This window comes from Fukomys damarensis, unplaced genomic scaffold (genome assembly GCF_012274545.1).
Source record: "Fukomys damarensis isolate Sample0158 unplaced genomic scaffold, DMR_v1.0_HiC HiC_scaffold_24, whole genome shotgun sequence".
NCBI classification, from domain to species: domain Eukaryota; kingdom Metazoa; phylum Chordata; class Mammalia; order Rodentia; family Bathyergidae; genus Fukomys; species Fukomys damarensis.
Genome location: NW_022900936.1, coordinates 9588298 through 9601521, shown reverse-complemented (window position 1 = coordinate 9601521; position 13224 = coordinate 9588298). Strand labels below are relative to the sequence as shown.

At 36.4% G+C, this 13224-nt stretch overlaps 1 protein-coding gene across 3 annotated transcripts in view; it reads right to left on the bottom strand.

The window, feature by feature from the left end:
* Cryzl1 (crystallin zeta like 1) overlaps window positions 1–13224 on the bottom strand; it is a 38271-nt gene that overhangs the window by 19603 nt on the left and 5444 nt on the right. For all 3 annotated transcript variants that reach the window (XM_010608678.3, XM_010608679.3, XM_010608680.3), the window contains exons 2-6: window positions 9500–9571; window positions 7586–7663; window positions 5191–5263; window positions 3476–3520; window positions 697–765 (exon numbers count right to left, since the gene is read on the bottom strand). In XM_010608678.3, coding sequence (XP_010606980.2) covers window positions 697–765; window positions 3476–3520; window positions 5191–5263; window positions 7586–7663; window positions 9500–9565 — 331 coding nt within the window. In that variant the 5' untranslated portion in view covers window positions 9566–9571. The remainder of the gene's footprint in view (window positions 1–696; window positions 766–3475; window positions 3521–5190; window positions 5264–7585; window positions 7664–9499; window positions 9572–13224) is intronic.

Here is a 13224-nt window from a genome sequence, read left to right as displayed (position 1 = left end):
TGCAAGTTTGAGCCCAGTCTGGGCAATTTAGCCAGATCCTATCTCAAAATTACAAAAAAATTTTTAGAAATTAAATAGAAAAGCTGGGGTTTCAGCTGAGTGTGAAGGCCCTGGGGTTCAAGCCTCAATGCCAAAAAGCAAAAAAAAAAACAAAAACAAAACAAAACAATAAAAAACAGCAACAAAAAACCACCCCAAAAAAACCAAGAGCGGCAAAGCAAATAACTTAGTGGTGGAACTCTTGCTTGGTGTGTGGATTCCAGTTCCAGCCATGGAGAAGAAAAAAAAAAGTAAAAACAACAACCAAGAGCAGCTAGGTGTGGTGGCATATACCTATAATCTCAGCACTAAGGAGGTTGAGGCAGGAGGATCACCAATTGAAGGCCATCCTGAGCTATATAGTAAGTTCAAGGCCATCAAGGCCAGACTGGACACACATGCAAAATAAATAAACAACAACAAAAACAAAAACAAAAGCAAATAAGGTGTATAATTTCAGACTGTAAAAGAAAACTTTATGTAAACAGAAAACTTTCTTACCATAAACAGTATTGGTGAATCTTTAGTCTCAATATGAATTTTATGAATAGTTATATGCTAGAAGTAGCCACATGACCAGCCAACATTTATGTTCACAGTTGAACCATACATCACTGAAGTAAAACAGAAGCACTGAAAGACTGAACTGCCACATACCCAAATAATGCTCATGTACTCTAATAACTTCACAAAGTCCCGGGTCTTCAGAATCCAGGGGCAAGATCCCTAAAAATGAAAACAAGAAATTGAAGGGAAATAAGCCAATAAAGAATTCACTATGAATAAGACAAATTCACGGAAATTTTGTTCAGTAGAATTAAGAATGGTTCCAGTATTTACCACTGGGGAAAAGGAGAGACTTCAGCAATCTGGCAGGGAAGTGGACCTTAAATTTTCTAGCATGTACACTATGACACCTGTGTTGTCTCTTTCCTCCTCTGCATTTTTTTGTTTTTTTTTGGTACCAGAGTTTGAACTCAGGACTTGAGTTTGTGAGGCACGTGGTGGCACCACTGAGCTAAATCTCTGGCCCCCTATGCATTTTTTTATTAGTGCATACTGGTTATGCAGATGAATGGGTTTCAGTTTGGAGATTTGTACACACTCAACATACTGTGATCCTTTCTGTCGTTACCCTATGTGTGCCATTCCCTCCCCTAGTTTTCCTTTTCTGGGGGGGATTTCAACATGTATAATATATTTTGATTACATTTGTCCCCCCTTTAATCTGCCCTTATATGTTTCCCCTTCCCCTTTTTTCCTTTTTAGTAATAATTCTCTCCTTTTGTCATCATTTAAAAATTCTACATATTATGGAGAACACACAGTATTTGTCTTTCTGGGTCTGGCAAATAATGCTCAACATGATGATCTCTAGATATATCCATTTATCTGCAAATGACAAAAGCTTTTCTTTTTATGGCTAATATTCCACAGTGTATATATTACATTTACTCTATCCATTCATCTACGGATGGACACCTAGGCTGGTTCCCTGTCTTGGCTATTGCATATTGTAAGCAAAAAACATGGGTGCATTAGCTTTCCCATCACTGAGACACAATATTGGACACCCACGATTTAAAGGAGGAAAAGCTTAATTTAGCTCACAGTTTCAGGAGTTTAGTTCATGGTCAGTAGGCTCCAAGGCAGAAACATTAGCAGGTAAGAGCATGGTGGAGCAAAGCTACTTAGTCCATGGTAGCTGGGAAGCAGAGGGGGGAAACAATGCCAGAGAGGAACAGGTGGGGGACCATACATATGGTTGTACCCAGGGTCTTGCCTCCATGACGCATTCAGACACCCATCCAGGAGTGTGCCTTACAATCTGCCACGCATTTCTTAACCCAACGAGGTTGCCATGTGAAGACTAACAGTTATGATGGATATGCAGGTATCCCTGACTTTAATACTGCAAGGATCGTATATAGCTGGTTCAAATGCTAGCTCTATTTTCAGTTTTCTGAGGAACTTCCATACTGATTTCCATGCTGGCTCTTCAAATTTACATTCCCACCAGCAGTATAAAAGGGTTCTTCCCCCCACCCCTGCCTTCCTGTCAGCATTTCTTGTTTTTTATTCTTGATGATAGCCATTCTGACTGAGGGAGACAGAAGTTCAATGAAGTTTGACTTGCATTTCCCTGTGCTACCCCTTTCTCTTTCTCTTACTTGGAAATAACAGTAAAGATCACAGCCAGGAGCCAAATCAGAATCTTAGGGGCACCTACGCTTTTGGTTAATATTGTCCCTGATGCACAGCTACATTCCCCCAGTGTAGTCATGATCACAAGATAGCACTGGTGTGTTTCTAACAAAATTCTACTTTTCCCTTTATTTTTGGTCATACAGAATGCCACTGACTTGATGGGCAGAAAAAACTCACAATTTATCAGTTCTCCAGGAAAATACTTGAGTCAATGGCATTCCTGTATGCCGTCGAAGAAAGCTTTATAAATCCTGTTTCTTCCCCAATACTGAGGATTGAATCCAGGGCCTCACGCATTTACAAATCTATTCATTAGTGACTTCAAGCACATCACGAGACTAAACATTTTGTATGTTCATATAAGTATTTTCTATAAAGATATAAAAAAAAAGATATGGACATTTCAAAGAGTACTTTGTGTGACTGTCTAGACTACAAATACAAAAATATGTATGTTAAATATGATCTCATAAATTCTGGATTAAAAAAAACCCCAATACATTAAATGTTTCAAGTCAATTTTTAGTTTTATAAGTCAGCAAGGGAGCTCTGTAGGTTTCAAGTCAAAGAGTGGACACAGAACCTCTACATGACCCCGTCAGTCAATGGTCTTCAAGCATTGGGCTTCTCTCTTCTCCGGAGATGTCAGTCTGGCTTATGACCCATGACCAGCCAGGACAGGACTATACCAAGCACAACAGCCACTCTGGTTACTATATTTTAAATCTGTAATTATTCTAATTGATTTCCTTGTTTTTTTTTTTGGTACCAGGAAGTGAACTCAAGACTTTGCCCTTGTCAGGCAGGTGCTACACCACCGAGCCACATCCCTGGTCCTCTTCTATAGTCAAATAATTGACAAGCTTTAAATGTTCTGCTAATTGGGATCAAACTCGCAATTTTCTTTATCAATGAACATTTAAGAGTGACAAAACATTTATTTATTTATTTTTTGTGGTGCTGGGCAACATGCTAGGCAAGTTCTCCAGCACTGAATTACACCCTCGTTCCAGGGAAGTACTTTACACGAAGCAAATAATGAACATGAATAACTACAGAGGAGGGCTGGGGATTTAGCTCAGTGGTTCTACTGCCTGCCTTGCAAGTGCAAGGCCCTGCGTTTGCTTCCTGGTACCAAAACAAACAAAGAAAAAATAATTATAGAGGGGGAAAAAAGAAGAGATGGCAGTAAAATAGATGACTTGAAATAGAGAGAATTACAACTTACCAACTACTTCATCATCTGGTTGAAAGAATGATACCTTGCTTCCAACTGAAGAGGAGAAAAAATAAAGTTACTATTACAAGGTTACTGAATACAATTTTTATTTTACTATTAAAATAAATTAAAAGATCCCTGGGTCTATGATTACGTTGTTTTCTACTCCATTCTGATTCCCTTCTTTGGCTAGCCCGATCATCTGTCATTATTTTAGCTGCAAAATGAGAGCTATGTAAAATACTTTGACTTGGGAAATAAATTCAGCTTGGCACCAAGAAAGTTTGGAATTTTACAGAAATGATACGGTTACTTTTTCTCTGTATATATATAGACAAAAAGCCTTTACCATGAGTAAGTTCACTGAAATATTTGAAGAGTTCTAGGAGGAAATGGGAGGCAAAATATACAGTTAAGAGCCTGCATGTGCCTACATTTTACTGTATTCACACATTAGATATTCTCAACAGACCCAAGAAGTATTTTTCCTTTTTTTTTGGTTTTTTGAGACAGGATCTCACTATGTAGTTGAGACTGACCTGGAGCTCAGTATGTAGCCCAGGCTGGTCTCGAACTCATGGCAATCCTCCTGCCTCAGCCTCCTGAGTGCTGGGATTACAGGCATGTGCCACCATGCCCGGCTTTATTTTTGCTATTTTTAATTTTTATTAGTACATATTAAGTTTACAAAATATTGGATTTCATATTCTTCCTGTTTTACAGACAGTGAAGTAATCAGCAACTGGCCCCCTTTGGCTGTCAGCAAAAAGGCCTAGAACTCAGCTGCTGGTATTCAGCGAGAATCTAACTGGCATTCCTCCTTTTGCAGCTTGGTTGTTCCAGGGATTCTTCCTGTACCATTCTTGCCCAATACTTTTAGCTTTTGGTCCAGTGCACTGTTTTCTTTTCTGCTGAGCCACTTCCTCTTGGGATTGCTGACCTTTTTCTTGGGTTCTTTCACTTTCCTGTTTTCTCAGTCATCCCTTAAGAGGCATTCTGAAACGTTCTGTTTGCACTTCTCCACTTCTACCCTCTCTGGGTTAGCTCTTAGTTTTATTACTTCGAATGGAATCTACATGCTGATACTTCAAACAGAAACATTTCCAGCATAGATCTCTCATCCTATGGATTGGACTCATATAAGTCTTTGTTTAGAAACAAATTATATAAACTGTTTAACTTTTTTTTTTGTTTTTTTTGAGACAGGGTCTCACTATGTAGTTGAGACTGATCTGGAACTCACTATACAGCCCAGGCTGGTCTCGAACTCACAGCAATCCTCCTGCCTCAGCCTCCTGAGTGCTGGGATTACAGGCGTGTGCCACCACGCCCTGCTTAAACTGTTTAACTTTTAAATGCTCAAATTTTACATAAACTTCAAAAATTTAATGTGATGTGGTTACTGATGATTCTATAAGTTTTGATCCAAGGCTAACTTATACAAGTAATTCATGCTGATTTGTGGACATCATTTAAATGACAACACTGATCATTATACTTAATATCTAATTTTACATGAATTTAAATATATGCCTGAGTAGTTACTGAGCTGTAATCAGCAATTATATCAGTTAAACCCTATTCTTAATTTTAAAAAAGGACATTCTGTAAAACTAATTTTTATATTTGAAGGGATATGTATAGTTTTATATATTGGTAAACTAATTAGCTACTAGTTAATTTCTTTTACCTTACAAAATAAATATTTACTTCAATGAGCTTACCATCTAATACTATTCCAGCAACTTCTCTCCCAACAGGAAAGAAATCCTTTTCCATCTTCATTTCTGTCAAAAGCTAAATCATAACAGAGGGTGTTAACACATTAATGTCAAGAATAAACTCTGGACTTCTCACACATGAAAAAATGAGAGCAAAAAATCAAACCCTAGAAAAAGCAAACAGGATTCAATTTTTGGAATTAAGACAAAGCAAATAACTACAAAACAGGTTTATGTGTAAGTAGGAAATCAAGAGTCTGCTGAGGAATTAGTTGATATATAGGACTTAGGCATGGGTATTATTCAAATCACCAGTAACATCCTTTGTTCAACAGCTTTGTTGAGTACGATGTAAAATTATGGTTAAAACATCTCTTGGTTGGGTACACACTGTCTACCAGTAAACTATTCAGGTGAGGCAGGGGAGTCTGGAGAGCACGCTGTGAATATGGGGAATGCAGCCAATGAAGACTAAAGGCTCTGTATTCCTCAGCCCTTTTAAAGCACCTGACTTTCTCAGAAGTCTTTGGTTTGGAAGCAGGTGGGAAGAAGTGATGCATATTCACGTGAGAACTATTACAGGACTTCAGACTAATAATGGTCAGTGAGGTTTCTTTTTTAAGGCTATAGCTTTAAGAGATAAGTATTTTATTAGATTCTGACCAAATTCATTTTAAACCTTTGTCTTCTAGAATAACACAGTAGGCCGGGCGTGGTGGCACATGACTGTAATCCCAGCACTCGGGAGGCTGAGGCAGGAGGATCCCTGTGAGTTGGAGACCAGCCTGAGCTACATAGTGAGTTCCAGGTCAGTCTCACTACATAGTGAGACCTGTCTCAAAAACAAAAACAAAACAAACAAACAAACAAACAAAAACCTAAAATAACACAGTATTCTAAGGTAAACCTGTGTTTAAGTTTCTGCAATAATAATACTAGAGGTGCTGGACATAATTGTATTTATTTAGGAATAGTAAATTAAAAAGTAATTGTAATAATTTTCTTATATTATTTATTTAAAAAAATTTTTTTAAGAGCTCCTATATGTATACTTGCTTGTTAGAAATCTCTTTTTCAACGTGGAACTATACTTTTCCTAAGATGTTCATATGGTATTCTTACAGAAATACTGCATCCTTCACAGTTTGTTTCATATAGTTTGTTTATAGAAAAAGCTTCATTACATAGTCCAGGCTAGCCTTGAACTCATGATCCTTCCTGAATACAGCCATGGGCCACCATATTTCCCTTTCATGTGTATTTTTAACCATGGTTTTAGCAATTGTATCTTATTTTGTGCATTACTACACAGTTTTCATAACCACTAAGTTTATCAGTTATGTAGTATTTTATCCAATTGACCTGTACCATAATTTATCATTTCTGTTAGGGAAAGTCTTTTGTAGATTTGGATTTTAATAGATTTTTCATAGTTTCAGAACAAACATTTTCTGAACATAGATGTCTGTAGACAAGGAATAGTACTAATATTCATATATATATATTTCTTTCTTTTTTTTTTTGGAGACAAGGTCTTGCTATGGACTCCAGGCTGGCCTTGAGCTCACAGCAATCCTGCCTCTGCCTCCCAAGTACTGGAATTACAGGTGTGTGCCACTACACTGAACAGTATTTATATTCTTAGTGAAAAGATTTCAGGGGACTTTCACAAATTCATGTCTCAAGTAATACTCATTTTACACAGTTGTCCAATGGAAACCTATAACCTTGTTCTGTAATTTTCTCTTAGATGTTATGAAACAAAACTTAGCAAGTTTTGTAGAAACTGTGTTAACACTATAATCTAGTAAGTTAAGGGTCCAATAAACAATGGCAACAACGGAGTAAATCTACTTGTGGCACATTTAACCATAGTTTACCATTTGTAGAATTTCTATATATTTTTATGGTTAATAATGATAGATTACTGTGAGATGGTGCAAGACTGGAGATATGTATTTATGAGTGGGGAGAGGAGAGGAGAGGGAGAGAAGCAGAGACAGAGAGGTAAATCGTACACAGAGCATGAGCCATATCCAAAGACATTAATTAGAATTGATCTACAGAATTGATGGTTAATAACTTAATTGATTTGGTTTCTAGTTTTTATTTTTATCATATTTAGAAATATGATCTCTTCCTTTAAAGGCCTTACTAACTATAAATTCTCAACGTTGTGCAAAGTGAAGAAATTTATAAAATATTTTCACATGATATAAAATACATTATCTGTAATCATCTCCATGAAGAAATATACAAATGCACATTACTTTTCTGTCTTGTTCAGTTCTTCTTAGGATAATAATTTCTTGGCATTCAGAAGTCAGTTATATTTGTACACTAAATATACTATGAAACTTTCATTTAACTTTTGGCTTTTATTTTAAAACAGCAGTACCTTTGTATTTATCTGGCTCAGAGCACAAGCTTTAACTTGAAGTTTCACAAAGTTATCCTCTGTCACAGGAAGATTTTCCTGGAATCAAATATTAACAAAAGAACTCCTATGAGAACATTCCTTTATGTTGTGGGAATTTTCATAAATAATTGAACAAGATTACAAAATGCTTTAGGTTTATATTTTTTAAAGTCTCAGATACCAACATGGATATACATATATAATAAACTAAGTTTAACAAAGCGGAGCAATAAATATTATACTTTGTCAGCCTGAATAATCTCAAAGCATCAGACCTTCATACACACATAAACTATTCTTTACTAATATTTAGAATTTTTCAATACTATAAATGAAATTTAAAGTCAATTGCTCTTCTTGTCCTTAATATATCTGTTTTGGGCATTTCAGTATGTCTCATGGAATTTTGGGATCAAAATACACACTCAGTGGAATTTAATTCTCTCTTGTATTCCACAACTAGATATAACTTAAATGCCAAAAATGTTTCAAATCCAGGCATTTAGTGTCATCCAAGCAAGATCGTTTTTGCAGAACCAGGGATTGAACTCAGGACCTTGTGCTTGCCAGGCAGGCACCACTGAGCTACATCCCTGGCCTCAAGATGATTAAATATATTGTACTATCACATTCTCCAAATACCTTTACCCTGTCCAATAATTACTCTTTCTCAAACTCCATATGCTCAAAATTAGATTAAGAGCTCACAAACAAGAGCTCTTGCATAGTTCCTCCTATGACTTATCAAAAGGATTACTATGTGTACCAATAAACTCAATGAGGAAAAAAAAAAGGATTGCTATGTTTTATTTTCCACAAACACAATATTCTGGGAGTATCTTTTGTGAAATCTCAGATTTGCTATTTAGTTATATTATGAAGATATTATACAATAGATGAATTTGTGAATTTTACTTAAGATTGTATAACCCAGAGACAATTTTTAGTAAGACTCAATTAAAATGCAGATCCTCATTCATGACCCAATGGTAGATATAAGGCTGTTTGAGATCTAGACTTTTGATGTTAATATTTTGCAGTGAAAGAGGAGAGAAAAACTGAATTAAATTCATGATCATTTCCATAAGAAATTCTTATTCTATGAAATGCTGATATACATTTAGCATTTACATTTCATCTGTAAAAATTCAATGAAATTTTGGCTTGTCATAGATTTCTCTAATAATTATCAGATGAAAACTTTACTATCTATGCTTAACGTAGTAAAACAAAACAAAACAAACAAAACCAAAACTAGAGATTATTTAAAACTTTGTGAATGAGATAACTTTGGTAAGCTCAGAAATTTGTGTGGTAAACAATGCCTTTCTAACTCTTTAATTTCAAATTATAATATATTTCCTGAATATGGCTACAAACTAAAAACTTGCTTTATTGTGTTTAGAATAAGTCAGTTAAATCTGCAACACGCTAGGGGTGTTCTGTTTTTCTAATGCCTTTAGCACTACCTCCCTGAGGAACTAAAACTACTTTGTAGCCATCTTTTCAAATCATAGTTATACTTCAATATGGACTACTATTTCCACATAAAGATGAAAGGAAAGTAATTTAAGGAATTTTATTTAACAAACTTTGCTTATTTAGCTAACTCAAAATAACTAGTGATAAGGTCATTTAAAATTGGGGCTATTCTGTATGGAAAATACGCTATCTTAAGGTTAGGGCAGAGGTGGCAAAACTACGGCATGCGTGCCGCAGCCAGCTGTTGGTTATCACGGAAAGCTCCAAAAAGTTCACCATTACTGGGGATATGGCGTGGCTACTGGACTGCTTGTCTCGTGCCGTGAGGCTCTGGGTCCAATCTCCACCACTACAATAAAAACTAACAAAAAACTGTCCTGTAACAGTATATGATTAAACACGTTTTCTTACCCTTTCTTGAAATACAAACATTATTTCTTCATTTGTGGAACTCCGTTGAAAATATAAACCTTTCATAGTCACCTAAAAAAAAAAAAAATACATGTAACAAAGTCTTCCAGACCAAATAAAAGCAAAAATTAAAAATTAGTTGGCAGAAGATAAAATAACAGATATAAATGTAGTTTTCAAACAAGTAAATTTAGATAATTTTTCATATAAAGTAATCAGATATGAGAATATGCAACCATTTCCAGGTATGTGTCTAGGTTTACTGTTGAATATTTTACTCAACAGGCAATGTATTCTAAATTTTATTTTCTTAAAAACAAAACAAAAAAACAAAAAACCCCCCTAGATGTACTTAATAAAAAAAACCAAAACAAAACAGGGCTGGGGATTTAGCTCAGTGGTGCCAAGGCCTGCATCACAAGCAGAAGGTCCTGAGTTGATCCCAAAACAAGAACAAAAACAAAAACCCAAATCCTTATGAGGGCCAGAGATAAGGGCTTTCAAAGTCTTAAAAGACAAGTAGAGGCCAGGGATTAAACTCAGTGGTTCTGCCACCTGCTTTGCAAGGGCAAGGTCCTAAATTCAATCCCCAGTACCAAAAAAAAAAAAAAAAAAAAAAAAAAAAAAAAAAAGGACAATTAGAAAAGGAAAAGAAGGGAGTACTCAAGACACCTCTTGAAACTGTGGCCCATATTGTTCTGGACAGTTCTTGTGGTACTGGGAATTGAACCCAGGAGTGCTCTGCCACTGAACTGCATCCCCCGCCGCCTTTTTTGTACTGGGGATTGAACTCTGGCCCTTGTGCTTGGCGAGGCAGGCCGTGGAACCACTGAGCTAAATCCCCAGCTCTTCTGGACAGTTCTATAAACCAGCTAATTCAAGTGTTTAAACCATATTCCATAGACTTCTTGAAGCATTTAACATTTCTACAGCTATTTAATTTTCATAGTAATCACATTGTAAGACTTTTAAATGTAAGTTTTATAGAAGTATAAAATAGACACAGAAAACTGTATAGTGTATCCAATTTTAAAAGTGAATATCCTCATATCACAGTAGGAGAATGAACATGTAAGCTTTCTTATTTAATTATTAAACTTGGGCTTGTGTTATTTTATGAAATAATTTAGTAAATTAAAAGAAGTTTCATTACATATAATGTTAACTATACTATATATTTTATTTATTGTTTATTTTTTATTTAATTTTTTGGTACCGGGGATCGAACTCAGGTCTTTGTGCTTGCGAGGCAGGCGGCAGAACCACTGAGCTAAATCCCCGGCCCTATACTATACTATATATTTTATATGTGGGCCAAGACAACACTCCTTCACTTAATACAACCCAAGCAAGCCAAAGGGTTGGACACTTGTGTTATAAATTATTTCACTGTACCAATCAATAAGTTATTATCCATTCCCCTAATAAACATTTGAATTATTATAGTACTTAATGGTTTCCTATAGAGCTGCTAACATGAGATATATCATTCAAATGTAGAATACTTCATCCTTCAGGACTGATAATTAGTACCACTTTATAGGGCGGCCTATATAATTGGTAATCCCAGTGCAAAATGAAAATGTGGGGGTTGTATGGCATGGAGGTGCATAGTTGTGATCAGGAGGCTGGGGTAGGGGGATCACCACAAGTTTGGGGCCAGCCTGGGCTACATAGTGAGTTCAAGGACACTTTGAACTGTGTAGTGAAGTCCTGTCCAAAAAAAAAAAAAAGTGGGGAAACATGTCCAGAAATTACTTAAATTTTATCGTAGTCATGCAATGGTTGCTTTGTAAGATGTGATAATCAAATGCTGGCACTAACAGAATATGAACACATAATGAAGTCATATAAGGAAATTACATATAAGCCGGTGTGATGGCACATGCTTATAATTCCAGCACTCTGGGAGGTTGAGGCAGGAGGTTCACAAGTTCAAGTCCTGCCTAGGCAACTCAGTGTTTTAAGGAGACCCTGTTTCAAAAAATAAAAACTAAAAAAATAAAAAAGGGCTGGGGTGTAGCTCAGTGTGAAGGCCCAGATTCAATCCCCAGTACTGATAATAAACAAAAAGAACAAAAAGATGAGCAAGGTTAAATGACTAAGTTAAATATTCTACCCCTTTGGTGACAGGTCTTTGATCAATGTGTTTGCTGGGGCATGGGGGAGAGGAAAAACCTAAGTACAGAGCACATGTATTCCCTACCTCTTCTGCCTGGCTTTCAAGGCTCTCTAAAATGCACACCCACTATCCAATCTATCTTATGTTGTCCACCACGGTGCCTCAAATCCTGTCTGTCCTTGTCAGTGGGTGACTTCACATTAACAGTTACCCCAGCTCAAGGCTTCCACATGTGGTGTGTTTCCTCAATGTGCTGTATTAACTCTGGTAGCAAGGAAGTAAAGCTCAAGTCCTCAGTGATAGTCAATATACCCCATCTGTTCCACGCTTCTAGATTTCATTCCATGCTCACAAATAAAACCCTGTTTTATTTACTTACTAACTAGTTGGCTTTCCAAAGTATTGCTTGGGTAAATCAATACCCCTTTATCATTAGATAAATAAATCTTTGCTCCTACTTAATCTGGAGCTAGTGGGGTTGTCCTTTCCAGAAAGGGAAAAATTATATGTCAGATCTTGATTTCAAAGCATCTCTTTATATTTGGGATGCCACTGTGTCCTCTGAGCTTAAAACTTAACGGCATGTGGTACAGATCAGGATAGGCAGTCACATGGACCTTACACTACTCCAAAGACTTGGAAGGGAACATGTATGCTTATATCCTGAGGGTCCCCAAAAGACAATATTATACACAAATAATCCAATATTTTTAGTCATATAATGCTAATTTCTCCAATCCTCTGGCTGATGAATCAAAAATATTCTCAAAGTTTACAATGTAACGAAAGAGGTGCTTTCACAAAAGAGACTAGAAAAAAAATAAGGAAATTACATATGAGCAGGGTGTGATGGCATATGATTTGTTTTTGTAGCCCTCCCAAAAGGAATACCAAGTTCCTAGCACTAAGGAAATGGCAGAAGCTGGATGTGGTGCTGCACATCTGTAATTGCAGCACTCTGAAAGGATGAAGCAGCAGGACTGCAAGTGTGAACCCATATGGGGCAACTCAGGCTCTGTCTCAACATTAAAAAGGGCTGGGGATGTGGCACAGTGGGAAGGCCATAGGTTCAATCCCCATCTCCAACCCTCAACGCTCCAAGAAAATGTCAGAAGGGTGATATTCTTTTTGTTTTGTTTTGTTTTTTTGAGACAGGGTCTCAGTATGTAGTTGAGACTGACCTGGAACTCACTATGTAGCCCAGGCTGGTCTCAAACTCACAGGGATCCTCCTGCCTCAGCCTCCCGAGTACTGGAATTACAGGCATGCGCCTCCACACCCAGCTCAAAATGGGTGATATTCAGGGACCACATAATTTCTAGGCATTGGTCCAGATTAAATGGAATACTTGTCTATCACTTAATAAGATTTTATCAGATGTGAAGATATTTGCATATAGTATAACTACACACCTTGTAAAATAAAAAAAATTTGTAATGACATTTCTAAGAGTCATGTAATCTCAAAATTATATTTCCTACTATAAACTTTGCTAAAACAAAAAGTATTATATAAAACTGTTTTGCATGTTGTTTTTGGTTAGAACTAGGGGCTGAACCCAGTGCTCTACTACTGAACCAAACCTCCAGCATAATATATATAT